Source organism: Delphinus delphis, chromosome 1, assembly GCF_949987515.2.
Source record: "Delphinus delphis chromosome 1, mDelDel1.2, whole genome shotgun sequence".
Taxonomy (NCBI): Eukaryota; Metazoa; Chordata; class Mammalia; order Artiodactyla; family Delphinidae; genus Delphinus; species Delphinus delphis.
In genome coordinates this window covers 51893680-51916321 of record NC_082683.1, presented here as the reverse complement: position 1 = coordinate 51916321, position 22642 = coordinate 51893680, and the positions used below count along the sequence as shown (strand labels likewise).

At 41.5% G+C, this 22642-nt stretch overlaps 1 protein-coding gene and 1 pseudogene across 3 annotated transcripts in view; both read right to left on the bottom strand.

Annotated features, from left to right (window-relative positions):
- NFIA (nuclear factor I A) overlaps positions 1 to 22642 on the bottom strand; it is a 392954-nt gene that overhangs the window by 70274 nt on the left and 300038 nt on the right. For all 3 annotated transcript variants that reach the window (XM_060022868.1, XM_060022859.1, XM_060022849.1), the window contains exon 7: positions 16121 to 16249. In XM_060022868.1, the coding sequence (XP_059878851.1) occupies positions 16121 to 16249 (129 nt within the window). The remainder of the gene's footprint in view (positions 1 to 16120; positions 16250 to 22642) is intronic.
- LOC132425357 (protein phosphatase 1 regulatory subunit 14B pseudogene) lies at positions 449 to 13856 on the bottom strand (annotated as a pseudogene).

The window sequence follows — 22642 nt, the reverse complement described above, 5'->3', positions numbered from 1 at the left end:
ATGGTTTTCAAGCCTTTGGGAGGTGGAACCTTTTCTAAATAACAAACCTGTGACTCAAGCCAAGGTTTTCAAAACATATAGTACGCATCTTTAACATCACTGAGAGGCATGCAAAAGAACCTGGGTATGTCAAATAAGAGAAATATATGACATCACATGACTTGCAAAACACCAGTATTTTTCTATTATTGCTACCAAACAAAGTAACTTGCTGTTACAGTAGATTTCCAAGATAACTGATATATTCTATTCCATTTGAGTTAAGGTAGAGGTTCAGGGTAGAGATCAAATTCCAATATCTTTTGGTCTGTTTTTAACCAAAAAAAAAAAAAAAAAATAGAGAGAGGGGTGAGGGGCAGGCCAAGGTCTTTTAAAATTTTAATTTAGATCAATTTTAGCTCTTGAAAGACTTTTCTTGCTCAAATGCCCTGGTTTATAGTCTAGACCAGGGGTTGGCAAACATTTTCTGTAAAGGCCATAGAGGACAGAGTTTAGGCTTTGAAGGCCTCATGGTTTTTGCTGCAATTACTTGACTCTGCCACTAAACGCAGGAGCAGCCATAGATATTACATAAACAAATCAGTGTAGCCATGTTCCAATACAATTTTATCTTAAAAAACAGGAAGAGGGCTAGATTTGACTGGTGGGCCACAGTTTGATGGCCCCTGGTATAGACCCACATAATTCCTGTTCACCCTCCAAACACCTGCAATGCTCTGTTTGTGAGTTGTGCACCAGACAATCACCGTTCCTTCCACCTCTTCCCTACCAAACTGCATCCTTGTCCCAGCTGCCCTTTCTGCTAGAGCCTCACCTTTTTTGAAGGCTTCCAAAGCAACCTGCTTGCCATCTGTATCTCCACGAACTATCCACTGTCACTCTTTGATTGTCCCTTTTCACCATTATTTAACATGCCTTGTGTATGTGCTGGTTTCCCACATCCATGTGTATATCATGTCAAATTAAACATATGAGTCAGAAAAGTAGTAGATAACCGACAAGGACCTACTGTGTAGCACAGGGAACTATATACTCAATATTTTGTAATAACCTATAAGGGAAAAGAATCTGAAAAAGAATATATTTATATATATAAATTTATATATATATATGTATATGTATGTATAACTGAACCACTGTGCTGTATACCTGAAACTAACAGGATGCTGTAAATCAACTATAGTTTAATAAAAAGAAAAGAAAGGAAAGAGAAGAGAAGAAAAGTAGAGTGATATAAGGACCATGGTCTTTGGAGTCACATAGACATGGATTTAAATTTCAGCTCTATCATTTCCAGCTGTGATTCAAGTTTCCAAGCTTCTCTCAGTTTGCCATCTGTATAATGGGGCTTACACCTCATAGATTTGTTTTGAGGATTCAATGAGACAATGTATATAAGGCATATGGAGCAGCTCCTGACCATACGGTTAAGTGATCATCAATAAACAGCTTCTTTTACTTGTAATACTATTATAGGTAAGGATGGGTATGGGGATGAGAAATGACTAAATTGGAATTTGCTCCTATGTGCTAGGGACCTGTTCAAATCGTAGAATACACAGGGGGAAGGGAACAGTGGAGTAAGAGGCACCTGTTGCCTATCTGTCTCTTGGACAAATGAGTGCATAAATATTGATAAAAGAGTATGAGCTAACAATATGGATATGACATGAGGGTCTTGAAAAAAGTTCCATCAACAACAAAATGCAAAACCAAAGCAACAGAAGCAACCTTGATGTAAAAGTCATAGATTCCATAGAAACAATGACTGTAAAGGCTCTTTTTGGATGAAATACACCTTGAATCCCTACCTTTGCTTAAATCTTAGACTCTGAGACTTAACCTAGAAACTTAGAACTATGGGGCTATCTCCCTCTAGACTTTATTTTTTACTTAGACCTATAATCCTTAAGTGTCCATCCTGACCTCCCCCTTTACCATGTAGACCCCTGCTACCTAGGTACACTTCTGACCTAATCAGATTCTGAGCATGGCCTCGTCATAGCCTCATACAATGGAGATCTCTACCACTGCCCTTAAATGTCCCACTGTGTTAGTTATTGGGAGTTGCTTATCAGAGAGCCAATATATGTTAACTGCTTAAAAAGTTTTTTAGAAGCTCTGGGGTACTTTTTAGGAAAATTTTCTAGTTAGATAAAGAGACTTGGGTTTTAATTTTGTTGCTGTCTCTACCTGGCTTTAAATGTGGGCAACTTCTCTCTCCTCTGGTTCTTTCATCTGCAAAATGAGGAGTTTGAACGAAACAGGTTGCTGAAGCTCATCGAGCTTTAAATTTCAATGAAATTCAGTCTCTGGGATTACATTTACAAATAACAATACAACTGATCCATATGTAACAACACTGAAATCTAAAAAATGTGAAACAAGGGAGTATGTGGGGTTTCAAAAAAAATTTATTTTCATTTATTTATTTTTGGCTGCGTTGGGTCTTCGTAGCTGCGCACAGGCTTTCTCTAGTTGTGGTGAGCGGGGGCTACTCTTCGTTGCGGTGCGCGGACTTCTCATTGTGGTGGCTTCTCTTGTTGCAGAGCACGGGCTCTAGGCACACGGGCTTCAGTAGTTGTGGCTCGCGGGCTCTAGAGCGCAGGCTCAGTAGTTGTGGCGCACGCGCTTAGTTGCTCCGCGGCACGTGGGATCTTCCCGGACCAGGGATCGAACCCGCGTCCCCTGCATTGGCAGGCGGATTCTTAACCACTGTGCCATCAGGGAAGTCCCGGGAGTATGTGGTTTTTAAAAGAAATTATTTTTTAAACGTTTCTGGGATATTAGGTTCTCGGGTATATCTGGACTCAGTCTCTAGGAGCCTGTGCCTTTGGGAAGGCTGTGATATTTAGAGTTTTAAAAACCCTGAGGGAATGTGCCAGTTCAAGCTCTGTGTCTGTGAGATAGAGCCCCAGCCTTTGGGTCCTGACAGGACCCCTTCTCTGAACAGATCATACTTGTGCACGCAACCCCTAAGCTGCCACGACGGCTAATGTGCAATGCATTCAAATGCCACAGAACAGCTGTGGTTATTGGAGATATGAAGAGTGACCGGTTATTACGCAAAGTTGACAAGACTTCAGTTCCATGAAGGGAACTTGAGCTTCTACGTAATATGCAAGCAATACTGCGAGTCAAGAGATGAATAAAAGAAAAACATTTAAGGAAAAAACCACCACCATAGATTGGATGATCACAGAGGTTAACAGAAACAGGCAGAGAATGAATTCTCAAATGACCTGTCGGAAGGGCAGTCCCGCAAAAGAGAATTTCAAAAGTAAGCTCCGTGGAGGTTCTCTAGCCTATGCGAGGCCTACCAAGTCCTGGGACCGGCGCTGTTTGGGAGTCTTTGCTGGCTGACATTTAAAATAAAAAAGGCAAAACCAAGCAGATAAACAAACAAACCCCACAACAAACAAAGCTATGATTGATTCACGGCCTTCCCCCCACTACCCCCGCCCAACTGGCAGGTATACATTGCAGTTCAAGCCCCTGTTTCTGAGCAACACGATTACTAAGGCACAGGTTTCAAAGTAGCCTCCTGAATTCACCCTACAGGATTTAGGGATTTATCCTACTGCTGGTAGATTTCTCACAAGGGGAGGAAGTAGGAGAAGAATTGGTCCAGGGTTTGAAGTCAGGGTACCAAAGATTTACCCCAGGCTGGGTATCAACTAGCTCTGTGTCAGCCTCCTATGCACCTTAGTGTCCTCTGCTGCAAAATGGAAATTGTATGTCTGAATGGTTTTTAGAGCTCAACTATTTTGGGTTTGAAATCATTCACTCCCTATGTGAGTCTAGGAAAAGTTATGTAACTTTTTCAAACCTGCATTTCCTTGTCTGTAAATTGGGTAAACTGGCACTAATTTAAGAGATTTTCCCGAAAATTAGAATTATTTCTAATTCTAGGTGCCTAGTACATAGTGGGCTCACACCTTTAAAATGAATGTGCTGAGAATATATTGTGTGCCAGACAGCGTGCTTGATTCTGGGCTATTTATTATTCTTAGAGTTGTGTTTTTAGGATAAATTCAGATATACGAAAAGTAATCAGGATCATGCAGTGCCACGTGGCAACCTGAGATAACTGGGAATCAAGACTTGAACTGTTCTCAACTGTTTGCATGGCCCTGGAGGTCCCCGGCATGGACTAAGTGTCACTCTTCTAAGACCGGGGTTTGACCTGTGCTCTGTAAGCTCCACCTGCAGCACCAAGTCACTTGGCTGATAGCAGAGCCAAGCCCACTGCCTAGCACACAGGACAGCTTTGCTCTTATCTCCTGTACTGGACAGCTCTCAGTTTTGGCTGCCCAGCAGTCTTTCACCCTTTCTTCTGGAAACAGAGCTCTAATGTTTCTTTGGGTAACTATCCTTCCCTCCACCTCAGTCTGTCATTAGCCTAGACTTTACCCTCCCCCCAGTTCTGTGGGTGGGCAGGTAACCCAGGCCACACCAATGAGAAACCCCGTTATCTTTTTTGTTTTTTTTTAATGTCCGGGAAGACACCTCTGGGCCAGAGGCACGGGGAGCCCCACTCATGGCACCAGGCCTGGCTGCAGGGCCCCCCAGTATTGCTGTTGCTATGAGGGCGGGGGCCAGGGATTGTCCTGTGGAGCCACTGTTCACTTGCGTGGGGGACCCTTCCTTTCTTCCGGGGTGTGCTCAGCTTCTGCATGTCCTGGATCTTGTCCAGCAGGCCAGAGACGGAGGCCTCAGTGGGTTTGTAACAGTCCACCAGGAGCTCCTTGACCCTGGCAGCTGGGTCTCATCACTCTCCACATCCAGGAGTTCACCCACAGCAATCTCCAGCTCCAGGATCCCCTCTTCCTGGTAGTTGTAGAGGCCAGGGAGCTGCTCCAGGATCCACTCCTCCAGGTTGAGGCGCTTCCGTAGCTCCTCGAGGTCATACTTAGCCGTCACCTTCCCTTGGCACCTTACTGGGCCCTCACCTGCAGCCCCAGGGGGGCTCTGAAAGCAGACACTGCCACTGCCCAGCTTGGGGGCCAGGACCGCCAATGCTGTGCCCCCTGCGGGGTGGCTGTCCACCTGGCAGCTCCCTCCACCCCATTATTTTTTAAACATAAAGATTATTTTAAAAGCGAGCAAATGACCCAAACCAGGCCAATCAGAGCCATAAGCATCCTACTCTAGGGAGCAGGACCGTCCCTAGATCTCTTGTGGAACAGCTGTTCTCTTTCCCTTGGGATTGTTACATTGGTGGGGATTAAGCCTGGAGCTGCTCATGTCATCAGTGCCATGATCTGAGGAGATTCAGTCTAAGAATCAAGTTCACACAGAGGACAGCAGAGCTGAGAAAGATAAAGATATAGATTTCTGAAGGTATTGCCTGAGCGTCTGGATCCAGCTCTACCTGAAGCTGCAAACCCTCTGACTTTTCGGTTACATGAACCAATCCATTATCTCCTTTTGGGGAGACTGGAGGGGTGATTAAGCAATCTGGCTGGGTTCTTTCACTTGTATGAATATTTCACTTGAAAGGGTGCTTATTAACATGTCTTCTGTTCATTACTGGGTATGCAACAGTTCAACAACTCTTATTACGGCATTCAGGAATTTGAGGTTTCAGGAAGATCTAGAGATATCCCTCAGCAATACCAAGGTTTTCTAAATCTGTATTGTATGCCAATAGAAGGGACCCATACAACCTGACACAAATAAATCCAAATTCCCACAATCACTTTAAATACCTGTGCTATGTGATCCCTGCTAATTCCCCTCTCATGAATCTCATCCGAGCAATAATTCTTTGTTCTTCTGTTCCACTAGGCTGCAGGGGCAGGACTGGCTTGTCTGGTTTGCTCGTTAGGGCCTAGCACAGTGCTTGGAAGATGATACATTCTCAAAAATTATTTGCAGAATTGACTCTCGTAAATAACAATGGTGCTTACCTCCCTTTCTTTCTAAAGATTTTTTTTTGATGTGGACCATTTTTAAAGTCTTTATTGAATTTGTTACAATATTGCTTCTGTTTTATGATTTTTGGTTTTTTGGCCGCGAGGCATGGATCTTAGCTCCCTGACCAGGGATCAAACCTGCACCCCTTCCATTGGAAGGCAAAGTCCTAGCCACTGGACCGCCAGGGAAGTCCTGGCGCTTATCCCTTTAGCAAGAGCCATGCCTGAATGAAGACAAGCCAAAGCAGTCTTCACCATGGCGATGGGCTAATCATCATGGAAGGGGGTTCACCTGCCTGATTGGGAAGGCACCCCCCCGCCCCCGCCGCGTTCTTCTAACCACACAAGGATAATAGGATGGAGTAACCAGGCTGTCTCACTTCCCTGAGGCCCCATCTCTTCTAGGCTATGAGGCTCCTCCCAGTGAAGGGAAAAAAAACACTCCTTCTGGACCCACAGGAGCAGATAAAAGAGAGAACTGGGAATGGGGGGTGAGGAATGAGGAAAGTGAGAATCCTTTCAAGAGAACCACACAGAAAGACAGCAAAAAATGATATGGGGATGGGGGGGAATCTGAGACAGTTAACATTAAAATATATATATATATATTTTTTTTTTGGCTGCATTGGGTCTTCGTTGCTGTTTTCTCAAGTTGGGGTGAGCAGGGGCTACTTTTCGTTGTAGCACACGGGCTTCTCCTTGCGGTGGCTTCTCTTGTTGCAGAGCACGGGCTCCAGGCGCGTGGGGTGGCTTCTCTTGTTGCGGAGCATGGGCTCTAGGTGCGTGGGCTTCAGCAGTTGTGGCGCACGGGCTCAGTTGCTCCACGGCATGTGGGATCTTCCCGGACCAGGGCTTGAACCTGTGTCCCCTGCATTGGCAGGTGGATTCTTAACCACTGGGCCACCAGGGAAGTCCCTGAGACAGTTAACATTTAGTAACATACTAATAACATATGTGGCCCTTTCCATATGTCATTTCACTTCCTCCTCCTATTAACACCTTAACGTTTTGTACAGGTGGGAAATTAAGAGACCAGCAGAAGATGGGTGACTGGCACAAGCTTATGCAGATCCCAAGCGGCTGGCCAGGATTTGCATTCTATCCTGGCTGACTCTACAGCCCATGCTCTTTTCACTGCACTCTGCTGCTCCCATTTGAATTATTTTTCAGAGGTCAAATGGCTTATTTCCTTTCATGATATTTGCCTCATAGGTCCCTTATTACCGTAATACAACCTGGCAACTCTGATGTTCCTCACATGTGTTTTGTGCATAAGAAGAATGAATTGTTTGGGGTTGGGGGAAGCAACTGCCATTTAGTACTAAGAAATATGGCAAATGTAAGTTTACTGTGGAAATACACATTTTAAAAAACATTCCATACACGTGAGTGGTTAAATACGCTAGTTTCAACAATACAAAGGATGCAGCGTGAAATGGGTAACTCTCCGTGATCCTGCAGCTACATTAACAGGACTGTACATTCCCATTTCGAGTATCAGTGCTCACCCCCCTTTGCCTACATGGATGATAAGCTGATACTACATAAACATTGTTAAAGCTACAGTTCCATGCTACAGTAATTCACTTAACTTTAACATGATTTATGGTTCTGTCAATCGGTGAGGTTGAAAACCCTGTGCTGAAGCTTAAATGTGAGCTTCATATTTAAAACAGCAAGTGTGTGTGTGTGTGTGTGTGTGTGTGAGACAGAAGAAAACATTTCATATAGAGAGGAGATACAAGTCCAATATTGACTTTTTATTCTACTCTGAAAAAAGAAAAATAAAGAATGAATCTAAACATGGAATCAACATTATATTAAGCTCAACCAGAAAGACCTGGGAGTTTATCTGATTATGTGATTTATAGTACAAGTGATACCCAGAAGTCTCATCAGTGACATAATTCCAAAGAAACCTTGCTCAGAACCCACGCCTTCACTGTGGCTGCATGTGTGGGTCTGTGGTTGGGGGGCGGGTAGGGGAGTGGAAAAGAGGGAGGGAGAGATGGAGAGATGGAGAGCAGCTTCTTTTGTCCACATGAGTTTAAATCTGGGTCCACGTGGTTAATCACCCATCACCCTATTCTCCTCTCCGGTGCTCACCCGGGAGGCATTTTGCCTCTTTAAGAGATAAGGAGCCAATTGGTCTTACTGCTCTAACCTGTCCTCGTTGGGACCACATATTAACAGATTCCACTGCAGAAGAGCTCTCTTTAGAAGTTTGCTGCTGGGATGACAAATTAACCCAGCAGGGTGTCCCACACATCTACCTCAGTACAAATTATTAGTGTAATAGAGCTTTTAGTTATGCATTTATCTAGTAATTATTGAACGGTTACACAAAACCAAGCTGAGCGCCACGGCCCTTTATGAGGCTCGCTCGGTGGGTGGCCTTCCAGTTCATTTAGGATACCAGTTCACTTGCAGACAAATTAGCTAAACAGCCTTCTCCTTTAAATATGTTCCATGTCACAGTGAAACTCTTTACAGTACAGTAAAGGTACAGTTTTAATTACATGCTTCCTGACTTTTGTTTAGTTGTAGTTTTGAAACATTTGCTCGAACTGTTTTTTCCTTTGGCTGGGCAGTAATAGGTGGTTGTAAGTATCTGGCTAATGAATTTAATAATTTCCGGAACTGGGACTTAAAGGGCCTTTGCTAAAAAGCTGCTTCTCTTTACCATCCAGTTCCTCCAAAGCCCATCGACAACGTTTCCCATTAGGCTGGACACCAGCACTTGAGCTAACCTTGCCCCGTGTTCACAAGCCCTCTTACTCTCTTTTTAGTGCTCCTCAAAGGTCGTACTTGTTAGGTCTGTGATGCCTGCATTTGGAAGTCAATTCTGATTGTTAGAAAGACAATGTAATGTCTTCTCAAATGACACACTACAGTAATAAATAAACACCTTGCATCTGTTGGCAGATTATTTCAGCGCCTTGTTAGCAACAGGTACTTAATTGCTTCTCATTTTCCTGAGATGATTCAATTGCACTAAACCAGGAGAGACAAATTAGATTCAGCTCCACTGAAAGGAGCACCAGCGTGTTCCACAACTAAGTTAAGAAGTTTTCCTAAGAGGCAAAGAAGTTTGCCAATATGATACGAGAATGCTAAATGAAACTATTGCTTAGGTAGAGGGCCTATGTCAAGGAAGGGTGCCATGGTTATGAGCGTGACGAGGCGCCAGGGACTATTCCTTCTTCAGGATCCTTAGTTTGGGCAGATGCATTTCTAATACCATAGAAAATATTCCATAAAAAGGGGATCAAATCATTTTGAGCTCAGCATTTCTCTTAATGCCCATGAAAGTAGAAGTTCTTAATTAAAACCAAGCAAACGTATATCGAGCATTCATTCACCATGCTATGCATCTCCCTAAATGTTGCCAAATACACGCACTTGAATATTGTATTATTATCACACATGGGGGATGGAAAGAACTCCCTATTATTCCCGAACTTTCTGTTTGCTTTCAATCAAATCCATGTTCTTATTCATTTATTCAACAAATATTTATTGAGTGCTTTCCTAATGCCAGGCACAAGGCTGAGGGATACAGGATATCGGGAGGAAGAATAAAGAATGGTCCCTGTTCTAATGGGCCCTGCCATCTAGTGATAACTGCTGCCTTCCTGTGGTACCTCTCCTTCCTTCCTCCTCTATTATTGTCTATGAGTCTCCGCTCTTCCAACCTTTCCTGGTGACCTGAACTTCCTGGAAGGTTATCTTAATTCTCATAATTCTCCGCAGTATATTTTTCTTGGCCAAACTGGGAGATGTTAACTTCAGACCCTCAGATGTCTCATCACTAAGAGCAAGATCCCTGTTTGGGCCACGAGGATCATGGACTTAGAGAGGTTTAGAGAGCATGTAAACGTCTGAACAGAAACTGGCAGGATTCTTTGAAAGCTGCACAATAAATCTTTGGTTTATATGGCTATTGTTTTAATACATCTTGTGCATGTTTTCAGAATCAGGGCAATTTGATTTCTAAACTCCCTTCACATGTATGTGTGTATAAATATGTATATGTATATATATATATATATATATGTGTGTGTGTATGTATGTTGTGTGTGTGTGTGTGTATATATATATATATATATATATATGTATATGTATGTATGTATGTATGTTTTGACCCATAAAGAAGTGGGGCTTTAGCCCTGTGCTCACATTTTGTATGTCTGGATTCCTCAGTACTTAGCTAAAGCACGACTGCTGTTGCCTTGCAGGCTTACGACTAGGAGGTACTCTGTCTGAGAACGGGGGTAAATCACGCTTGTTTGGACTCGCCCAGTGCCGAATGCCATGGTAGTCCTCTATCAGGTTGCCCCCGACCCTGACGGCACCCTGGAGTCCCCATCACAATAATACAACGGCTGGCTTTCTTGTCTGCCCTCCACCAGGAAGTAAGCATGCTGAGGCCGGAATCCAAGCTTCTCTTTTTTACTCTATTAAGCAAGTAGCAGAGCACCTTGTACACTTTAAGTGCTTGATAAATACTTGCAGAACGGGTCCCCGTAATGAGAGTCTGCAAGCTAATTTCAATATTCAAAAAAAACAAAAAAAGCCAAACTGACCTCCAAAGTTGTCTTTGAAGTGACTCGCACCTACCAGAAACCCTGCGTTTACCAGTAGCAAGGATTCAGGGGCTCATAAAAAATGTCAAGTGATCTGTTTATGGCTGTTATTAAAAAAAAACTCAGTGTGATAACGCGGGTTATGTCATGCTTATCGAAAGATCTAAATGGTTATGTCATGTTTTTGACTAATAAAAATTGTGCAAACAAACTAATTGTTTAAATAAATGCAGTTGATTTCTCCCAGCAGTAGAGAAAAAGGTAGAAACTGCTGATATGGTGAAAAAGGCACAGCACTGGAGACTAGATTTCTAGTCTTAGCTCTGGCCAGCTCAGATTTCACATTTCTATGAGTAATGGGAACTATGTTGCTGACTGCTAGCCAGCATATTTCTCCCCTATTTACCTACTTCTAAAGCCCCAATTTTATACAGAGCAGCAATATGCTCAGCTATAAGACCTAGATTTTCCAGCCTCCCTTGCAGCTAGAGGAGATTGTGTGGCATAGCTCTGATCATGCTGTGTAACATTCTATAAAAGGTGGCAGAATGAGCTGGCGGGCACTTTTTGCCCTTGTCGGTTCCCTTCTTTCTGCTTGGAAGGCAGATGCATGGAAAGAGGGTAGTGGCCATGCTGTGACCATGAGGTCACAGCATGAGGATGAAAACGACCCATTAAAGCATGGGTAAAAGAAGAAATCTCAGTCCTTGATGGTGCTTTGGTGACACCATGACAGTCCTGAATCATGTATTTGTTTCTACATGAGAAAACTACAACCTGCTTAGTCCGACTTTCAGTTACTTACAGCCAAACACATTCTTAGTGGATACAGGGAAAGGATTAAACCAGAAGATTCTCAGAGCACTATTCTGAAATTCTATGGCTCTAGATGAAGCTCAATCAGTGCTTATTTGCGATTACTCTCAACTTCTGCCTCACAACGTGTATAGCGCAGGCCCCTCCCTGCTTCTCAATCCCGAAAGCACAGAGTTGCCTTACCTAGTGCTGAGCATTTAAATTAAGTATCATTCATTATCTTGTTTTTGAAAATAGCAGACTTTAGGCAGAAACATAAGTTTCAAGAAGACAAACTTTCAAGAAGTTCGAAAATATCTCTGATGAGTACTCCAAATAATTATCAAAAAGAGTTAGGCTCTTTTAAATCATCAGGCAAACCTACAACTCTTAAAAAGGCAAAAGGAAGAAAAAGGATTTTTTTCTCCATTATCATGAATAAGATAAATTTTCATGATTAAATACTTTATTATGGTTGAAATTTTAAGTACTGGTAAAAGAAAGTCTCTGAAAGCCCAATCGCTCAGCTTGAAGTACACAGTAATTGTAATAATGTATAACAAAATACAAATGCCCTTACTGAAACTTAATCTCTTCCCCACTCCCTAGGACACTGCATAATTTTTAACCCCTTCACCTAATTTTAACTACATAGGTGGCAAAGTTTTACCCCCATGATACAGATGGCCAAACTGAGGCCACAAGGTTAAATGATTTATCAAAGCCATAAAGAAAGCTAATATCAGAGAAGGGATTCATTTTAAGAAACCACATGTCTCTACCTTCACGAGGTAAATAGGAAAGTGATTGGAATAGCATAAACTAAGAAAAAACATAGCCTTTAATAGCAAAGCCTTACTTCATAATCTTGCAAAAGCTTTCTTTGGATGAAAGGCCATCGTTCTTCCTCATCTTTAACATTCCTCATAAAGAAGTACTATATAAACTATTATCCTTTGTCACCCTTTGTTCTTCTGAAGCAATGACAATCTGTCAGTGTCAGGGAGGGGATGAATGTCTCTTGTGTACCTTTATGTGCAACTTGAGTACTTTTTATTCACTCAAGCAATATTTGAGCATATTTGAGCATTGTGTATGAGACACAATGAAGATACCCAAAAGCACACATTAGAGATCCTTCCTCTCAGAGGTTTTGCTCTAGAGGAGGGACAAGACATGTACATTAACTAACAAAGCAAGACCATGTCGGTGGAGGGAATGTGCAGGTGTGAAAGTCTCCCGGAGTCTGTGGAGTGTGAGATGATGGTGGCCTGGGTGGAGCTGAGCAGGTTTCGGGTAGAAGGTGGTACCCAAGCTGGTCTTAGGTTGGGCAATATGTGGACAGGCAAAGGCAGGAGGACAGCCTGAGATTTTCAAACCCTGGATGAAAACGGGTGATTTAATTGTTTGTATGACCTGAGTACATACTCTACTTCCAGGCACTGTGCTATGGACTGCAAGTACATGATTTCCTCTACTCCTTAGATAATACAATTCTCTTGAGGTTGAGATTAGGATCTTCAATTTATAGATGAGGAGCCCATGGCTCCAAGAAGGAAAGCTATGTGCTAGGTTCTCACAGTTGGTGAAAGTGGTAGAGACAGGATTCAAATACCAGTCCATTCGACCCCCGAAGTTTTGCACTTACCCACTCCCTTCCAGGCTCTATTTTTCTGCCTCAGCTTTACAATCATCAAAGAGAGGTTTCCTTTTTAAAAGGTGGCCACCAAATTTCCAAACATAGATAATTTTTGCAGTGAAAAATGGGGTCATTGTTTTTTCAGGGAGGAGACCTTGCTTTTCTGTAACTCTGTTAAAATACCACCCTTGGCCTGGGCACTGAGGTACGTTACAAAGCTACTGCTTACTAACTGGTGTTTGTCTCATCAAGGTAGTCCCCTGAGAAATTTTAAGGAAGGCAGCAGAAGCCTTGCAACCTAGGTGCTATCCAGAGGTGACTATACCATGTAATTCTGAACAAGAGTGCAGTAAACAGCCTCCCCAGTGCCCCAGGATCCTGATAAAGGACACACCTTTCTCTTCTTCCTTCTGAAGTTGGATCATCTGTCAGGATTTTCTAATGATTTATCATTTCAGACTGTGGTAACTCCTTATAATAAAAAGAACATGTGCAGTTGAATTCTCCTTTATGTCCAATGTCTCATTTATTCCACACTGGCTCCCTCGGTCAGACTCTCCTCCTTTAAATCCGGTCTCATCTTCCTAAAATATCAACTCTTACTCCCAGATGTGATGTCATTCCAAGCATTAGCTTTCCAACTAGTTCAGAGAAGAATAACTGGGATGATGATACCTGTAGCAAGTATGTCTTAAATAATAAGCACCTGAATACCAACCTTTAAAAAGGTCTTAGCCCAAGAGTGTCGCATGTTAGTCTATCTCAATTCTGTGATGATGACCACAAACAGGCTGCTGAAGTATTTCATCTCAACTACCCCACTTCCCTTCACCAGACCACTAAGTGGGGCAGGATGCAATAAGAATGGGTACCTGAGTAGATTTCCCAGAAAGGAGAACTGAGGATGCTGGGAACCATCTTGAATTCTGGTGAAAAAAAAAGAATCTTTGGAATTCCATAATTCTTAAATTGAGCATCTTTCTCTTTTCCACATAAACAATTTCATGAGTATGAATAGATCAAAACTCACTGTCCTGTAGGCTAAGACGGTCCCCTCTGGTCCAACCCAGTGTGGGTCATTTTAGCAAATGTGATTGTTTAGCACCCAATCATGGCACCCACAGTAACTGCTAGAATCATTTCAGTAATTTCTAGAACTATGGTCTTACGGCAAGACACACAGAGGGCATTCAGTATTTATTGAATAAATGATAACATATGCACATTGCTTTGTGCTCCTCAAAGCGTCTCTACAAATATTGTTTTATTGTAGTTTCTGTATAAGCATATGAGGTTGGGAGAAAACATTCATTCAGCAGTAGTATTGTTCCCATTTTATCGATGAGGATATTAAAAAATTCAGAAGGTAAGTGGAAAGGGAAAGAGGCAGCTTAACCAACTAACCTGAGTGCTGACATTGCTGCTTCCCAATTCTTATCGCCCTGCTGTGCCCATGAGTCTTTTCTTTGTTTGGAATGCCCTCCATTCATGTAAGCAACTTTTAAGATTTGACTTCAATGTTATGTACACTTTGAAGTCTCTTTATTTGACATAAAGTGATAAGTAACAGTGCATTCCACATCATCTTCTAAATGCTTATTTTCCTGCACTAGATGATATGCTCTATGAGGACAGAAACCACTGATTTCCCAGTGTCTGTATAGTGACAGGTACTCATTAAATCCTTGTTTAATGGATGAAGGAACCTCCATAGTTCCCTCCTCTGAGGCCCTACAGAACTGTCTGCTTTTCACATTAATTTACCATTTAGAATGTTAACCTGACCATAATAAAGATGAGAAACGCCACATGCCTTATCTCCCTGAGACCAAAAATCTTCTGACTAAAAGGGCTTTGTATTTCTTACTTCGCACCACAGTTCCAATGCTTAAGGAATGTTGACAACGAGGAAAATATCCTACTGGCCCATTTAAAGAGACTCATTCTGGGACCATATAATCCCATTCAGATGCAAGGTTTTCAAGTTAGGAAAAAATACATATTTAGCTTCTCTGATTGTACCACACACACTCTCACACACAAGTGAAATAATTAGGGATCTTGAGAAAGTTCCGTCAATGATCACAAGATGTTCAAAGATGGGGCAAGTGAGCAACCATAATTGTGGAGAGAGAAACTGCTTCACACAATAGTCAGAATACTTATTTTCTTCAGTCTGATTTCTGCACGTGTGCATTGGCCAGCCCTCTCAGCTGCCATATTTCCCTGAGATGCACACAGAGTATTCATAAAGGGATTCAGATTTGTGGCACTCACATTGAGATTAATGCAAGAAACATCAGTTTCCCCAGGCGTATGTCAAAGTAGACAAGAGACCATAACTTTCTAGGATGTTTTATGATACCAGCTGGTAGATCACAAACCTACCTAAACGAAAATCTGATGGGAGAAAGCAAACGTGGTTACAATTATTCGTACTCCTACTGTGGGAGTTTCATAAACAAACTAATAAATATTTTCATCTTGCAATAAGATCAAGTTAAGTGATTTGCTGACATTCTCTTGAGGTTTAAAGCTTGTCTTTAATGTGAAATACAAATCATATTTCTTGTGGACACATTTTAATAATAAACTTAAAAGCACATGAGACAAAAATAATGAAAACATTGCAATGAAAACCAGACAAACTATCTACCACTTCAAAAGGAGGGAATGAAGATGGCTCGTCAACACAGTGATTGCAGACAACCTCAATGCAAAATGCCACATATTGAAATCAGGTTTCAAGGAAAGGGAATCAGCAGGGGTGAGAGAATGAAAATAAGCTATTGCTTGAAAAGAGGTAATTGACTACACAAAAATAAACTACCTAACACACGCACACAAATACACACACATTCACGTGCATGTGATCCCCTCGTACAATTTGTAGGACAGGTTTGATTTTCCTTTAATTCAAATTACCTCCCACCTCTTTTCAACATCCCACCAGCAAAGAAACAGGTAAGGATCAGGGTTTGATGCCAAACCTCTTGGGTCCCTACAATTCCAAAGCAGCCCCCGAGGATAAGAAATTGGAACACTTGCTGCCTTTAGGACCACTCTGGGGGAGCCTTCATTGTCTCTCATTTTGCTACTCTGGTCTCATGTCTCTCATTTTGCTACTCTGGTCCCAAGGTCATGATCTAAGCACAATCAAGGGTGCCTGTGGAGCAGCTCACCTCTGGGTCCTGTAATGACAGGTCGGTGATGCTGTGTGAATGCCGTTCCCAGGGAGGAGGTCTGCGAAGGGGAGGGGCTGCTGAAACCAGACTTCTCCGACTTCTTCAGTGTGGTTGGAGATGGCATTCCTGGCAGGAAGGATGGAGTGACAAGCACACTTAAATCACGGAACAACAGTTTATGCAACCTAAAAGATCAAACTTAAAAGAATTTAAAAAAGAAATCTACCTGTAAAGGGAAAATTTGTTTTGAATTGGTTTGAACTTGTCATAGGAACAAACAGGTGACAGAACGGTCCCCTGATATCAGCATAGAGCTGATTTCAACTTACTCTCCTAAATCACAGTCCATTTGGGGGTTACTGATCTTCTCTAATTATGGAGCACCACTTCCCCAGTGCTTCCTGAAGTTGTTGTCCGAGCCAGTGGCCTTTCGGTCCCTTTGTAAAGAAGGTTATAGAAGCATATGAGGACCTCATATGCAATCATCTTATCTTGCCAGTTACTTTACTTCAGTGTCAAGGCACTCTCTCCACATTTTATACAATTTAGCTATTTTAACACTTAAAAAACCCTCATCAATGGTAACTCAGTTGCTCATCCAATGAATAATTTATAATAGAAAAAAAAGAAAAGGTAAAAGTTAAAAAAGAAAAGTTAAATGGTTAACTAAGGTATAACCAATGCAAATAACACTGTAAAAGAATAATGACAAGGGAAAGATATTTAATGACATGAAATAAAGACATGGAAAGCGATTACAAAATAGGATATTATACAATGATGCCATTTTAAAATGTATTTCTATGTACAGAGAAAGAACTGGAAAAAATATGCATAAACTATAACAGTAGTTCTCTCTGCATGTTGGATTTCAGTGATTTTCACTGCTTCTTTTTGCTTACTTGTTTTTTCTATGATGAATATATTTTAAGAAAATAAAAGCTTGTTTTTTAAAAAATAGTATTTTTACTATAGTCTAAACTTTTCATAGCATTTCCAGCATAGGAAATGCTTTGGGAAGAAAATAATGGGAAAATGGTCCCTTGTAATTACTGCATCTGTAATGTTCTCGGCAACTACGCTGACACACACAACTAGAGGCATCTATCAGTTTGGTAGGGTGCCAGTTAAAACAATGAAAACTTGGATATAAAAATAAAGGAAATGACTCCTAGTCTCCACATCACAGGAAAGATTTGGGCTCTTTTAAATTTGCAGCACAAAATTGGTCTGATTTCATGTTAAAAGAACCAAATCTCATTTTACTTATACATATCTACATGTATTATGTTCTGCCTATGACCAGAGAATTATTTGGGTGAACTGGAAAAATAAGTAATAAAAATAATAATGATATTAGCATGTAAATGTTACTGAGTACTTGCTAAATTCCATGTACTATTCTAAGCACTTTATAGGTATAGATCTGTTTAGAAATTTAGTTAGTCTAAACATGTCCTTGTTATTTCTAATCACAGATTTCCTTAATGAAATTCTACAAGACAACCTTCAAGTGTGACCACAGATTCTATAAGGAGAGAGACCAGGTCTGCTTTGCCTGCCTCTATTTTCAGGCTATCTAACAAAGAGGCTAGAACATATCAAGTGGCCTGAAAAGATATGTAAACTACCTGTACAGTTCTCGGCTTTATCTGTGGCTTTACTAAGAGATGCCTGGACAGAGCAAAACTTGGGGTATTGACACCTAAGAAAGAAACAAATTGCAAATCGGCAAGCACATTTGCATAGTCAGACATAAGGACAACATGAAGTGGCGTGTGATTTCACACGAGCTAGACAAATCCAGATCAGATCCGTTCTACAGATCAATATGTGTGTGATTTGAATTAGAAGCAAGTCACTAAGTGATTTAGCTATATTTATTTGCTCGCTGAATCAGTAACCAAAGTCAAGGCATGCCAATGTCCTAACATCCCTAGGACGAATTGAGATTTTGGATCAATGTTCATTACAAGTAACCTAACCTAAGGTATCATCATGTAATTCCATCACAGGAGAGATTTCAAATTAAAAAGTGAAAGGAAAGAAATAAAAAGCTCCCAAATGTAAAGAAATCTCCCAATTCATTCAAAACTCTTCTGTGCAAGGCAATTTTTAGGCTTCCAACCAGTCCACTGATTTAAACTCAGTCAAATGCCTGAATTATGTGTCATGGAACAGAAATAGAATAGAAAATGAAAATGTCAAAACTTTTGAGATGGCAGAATTTTTTTCAGATGATGGAATTGATGATGAAATGCAGTATCTGAACTAATCTTATTAAAGAAAGCAAATGGCTGGACTCAAGGAAAAGTCATTTCTTTGAAATGTTCATGTTTTCCAACCCATGCAATTCTAAATACGTCAGAAATGTTGACATGATTTAAACCCACCACTTAACGCTTTTAAAAGGGGAAGTAGAAGTCAAATATAGACAATTAGCATCAAAATGCTTATCAGGTTAGTAAATGGATTCAAAATGATCAAAATTTAAATCCTCTTTGAAAGGGTTAAAGAGAGAAGAAATACTTTCCACATACAAGAAGAACAAACCAAACTCTGTATAATCTTCTAAATTTATCACGGTCAAGTAATATGAACCCCAAGGCTGTCATGAATCTCAAAATTACTTTGTGTTTTCAATTTTTAAAGACTCATATTGAGCATGTTTCCTTATTATTTACTTATATTTTCTCCATATGCATAATGTATGTTTTGGTTAATTTGCTTTGTATACTTAATTGACCAAATGACGTTTTAAAATGCTAGTCAACTGCTTTATGTTTAAAGCTAGACAACATTAATCCTGCCTTTTATTTTTGAAATCAAATTTGGTTTCTGTACGTTACTTTAAAAAGAAACTCTTTGTTAAAATTTCTTTTACCAAATAGCTATGCAGAACTGTTACACAATTACTGCACAGATTGACTGATTGGCTTTCTCTTAATGAGTCAAAATTTTGATTTAGAACTATTTTTTAGAAGTATCAGATTTTTAAAAAAAGATTATAAAGTAATGATACACGTTTTTCTGGAACAAAGTATTACTTCAAAGTTCCTTTCAATATGTAAAAATAAAGAATTATATAGAATTGGAAGCAGAAATTTACCATAATGTTTATTTTCAATGGGACATTCCTGGAGACCTTCAAGATGGAGGAAGAGTAAGACACGGAGATCACCTTCCTTCCCACAAATACATCAGAAATACATCTACACGTGGAACAACTCGTACAGAACACCTACTGAACACTGGCAGAAGACCTCAGACTTCCCAAAAGGCAAGAAACTCCCCCACATACCTGGGTAGGGCAAAAGAAAAAACAGAGACAAAAGAATAGGGACGGGACCTGCACCAGTGGGAGGGCTGTGAAGGACGAAAAGGTTCCACACATTAGGAAGCCCCTTTACTGGCGGAGATGGGGGGTGGCGGACGGGGGAGCTTCCGAACCACGGAGGAGAGCGCAGCAACAGGGTTGCGGAGTGCAAAGCGGAGAGATTCCCGCACAGAGGATCAGTGCCGACCAGCACTCACCAGCCCGAGAGTCTTGTCTGCTCACTGGCTGGGACGGGTTGGGGCTGGGAGATGAGGCTCCGGCTTCTTCAGAGGTCAGATCCCAGGGAGAGGACTGGGGTTGGCTGCGTGAACACAGCCTGAAGGGGGCTAGTGCGCCACAGCTAGCCGGGAGGGTGTCCAGGAAAAAGTCTGGACCCGCCTAAGAGGCAAGAGACCATTTTTTCGGGGTACGCAAGGAGAGGGGATTCAGAGTACCACCTAAACGAGATCCAGAAACGGGTGTGAGCCACGGCTATCAGCGCGGACCCCAGAGACGGGCATGGGACGCTAAGGCTGCTGCTGCAGCCACCAAGAAGCCTCTGTGCAAGCACAGGTCACTATCCACACCTTCCCTCCAGGAGCCTGTGCAGCCCGCCACTGCCAGGGTCCCATGATCCAGGCACAACTTCCCCGGCAGAACACACAGTGCGCCTCAGGCTGGTGCAACGTCACGCTGGCCTCTGCCGCCGCAGGCTCGCCCCGCATCCATACCCCTCCCTCCCCCCGGCCTGAGTGAGCCAGAGCCCCCAAATCAGCTGTTCCTTTAACCCCGTCCTTTCTGGGCGAAGAACAGATGCCCTCAGGCGACCTACATGCAGAGGCGAGTCCAAATCCGAAGCTCAACCCTAGGAGCTGTGCAAAAAAGAAGAGAAAGGGAATCTCTCCCAGCAGCCTCAGGAGCAGCAGATTAAAGCTCCTCAATCAACCTGATGTACCCTGCATCTGTGGAATACCTGAAGAGACAACGAATCATCCCAAAATTGAGGCAATGGACTTTGGGAGCAACTGTAGACTTGGGGTCTGCTTTCTGAATCTAATTTGTTTCTGGTTTTACGTTCACCTTTGTTTAGTATTTAGAGTTTATTATCATTGGCAGATTTATTGATTTGGTTGCTCTCTTCCTTTTTTTTAATATATAGATATATATATATTTTTTCCTTTTTCTCTTTTTGCAAGCATGTATGTATATACTTATTTGTGTGATTTTGTCTGGATAGCTTTGCTTTTACCATTTGCCCTATGGTTCAAAGTCTGTCAGGATTTTGTTGTTGTTGTTGTTTTTTAGTATAGTTTTTAGTGCTTGTTATCATTGGTGGATTTGTTTTCTGGTTTGGTTACTCTCTTCTTTCTTCCTTTTTTTTTATTACTTTAAAATTTTTAATAATCATTTTTTATTTTAATAACTATTTTATTTTATTTATTTCTTTTTTTCTCTGAGCCATGTGGCTGACAGGGTCTTGGTGCTCTGGCCAGATGTCAGGCCTCTGCCTCTGAGGTGGGAGAGCCGAGTTTAGGACACTGATCTACCAAAGACCTCCCGGCTCCATGTAATATCAAATGGTGAAAGCTCTCCCAGAGGTCTCGATCTCAACGCTAAGATCCAGCTCCACTCAATGAGCAGCAAGCTACAGTGCTGGACATCCTATGCCAAACAACTAGGAAGACAGGAACAAAACCAACCCATTAGCAGAGAGGCTGCCTAAAATCATAATGAGGTCAGAGACACCCCAAAGCACACCACCAGACATGGTCCTTCCCACAAGAAAGACAAGATCCAGCCACATCCACCAGAACCAGTCCCCTCCACCAGGAAGCCTACACAACCCACTGAACCAATCTTAGCCACTGGGGGCAGACACTAAAAACAACGGGAACTATGAACCTGCAGCCTGTGAAAAGGAGACCCCAAACACAGTAAGTTAAGAAAAATGAGAAGACAGAGAAACACACAGCAGATGAAGAAGCAACGTAAAAACCCGTCAGACCAAACAAATAAAGAGGAAATAGACAGTCTACCTGAAAAAGAATTCAGAGCAATGATAGTAAAGATGATCCAAAATCTTGGAAATAGAATGGAGAAAATACAAGAAATGTTTAACAAGGACCTAGAAGTACTAAAAAGGAAAGAAAAAAAATGATGAACAACACAGTAAATGAAATTAAAAATTCTCTGGAAGGAATCAATAGCAGAATAACTGAGGCAGAAGAAGAGATAAGTGACCTGGAAGATAAAATACTGGAAATAACTACTGCAGAGCAGAATAAAGAAAAAAGAATGAAAAGAATTGAGGACAGTCTCAGAGACCTCTGGGATAACATTAAACGCACCAACATTCAAATTATAGGGGTCCCAGAAGAAGAAGAGAAAAAGAAAGGGACTGAGAAAATATTTGAAGAGATTATAGTTGAAAACATCCCTAATATGGGAAAGGAAATAGTTAATCAAGTCCAGGAAGCACAGAGAGTCCCATACAGGAAAAATCCAAGGAGAAACACGCCAAGACACATATTAATCAAACTATCAAAAATAAAACACAAAGAAAAAATATTAAAAGCAGCGAGGGAAAAACAACAAATAACATAAAAGGGAATCCCCATAAGGTTAACAGCTGATCTTTCAGCACAAACTCTGCAAGCCAGAAGGGAGTGGCAGGACATATTTAAAGTCATGAAAGGGAAGAACCTTCAACCAAGATTACTCTACCCAGCAAGGATCTCATTCAGATTCAATGGAGAAATTAAAACCTTTACAGACAAGCAAAAGTTAAGAGAATTCAGCACCACTAAACCAGCTTTACAAAAAATGCTAAAGGAACTTCTCTAGGCAGGAAAAACAAGAGAAGGAAAAGACCTACAATAACAAACTCAAAACAATTAAGAAAATGGGAATAGGAACATACATATCAATAATTACCTTAAACGTGAATGGATTAAATGCTCCCACCAAAAGACACCGATTGGCTGAATGGATACAAAAACAGACCCATATATATGCTGCCTACAAGAAAACCACTTCAGACCTAGGGACACATAAAGACTGAAAGTGAGGGGATGGAAAAAGATATTCTATGCAAACGGAAATCAAAAGAAAGCTGGAGGGCTTCCCTGGTGGCGCAGTGGTTGAGAGTCCGCCTGACAATGCAGGGGACATAGGTTTGTGCCCCGGTCCGGGAAGATCCCTCA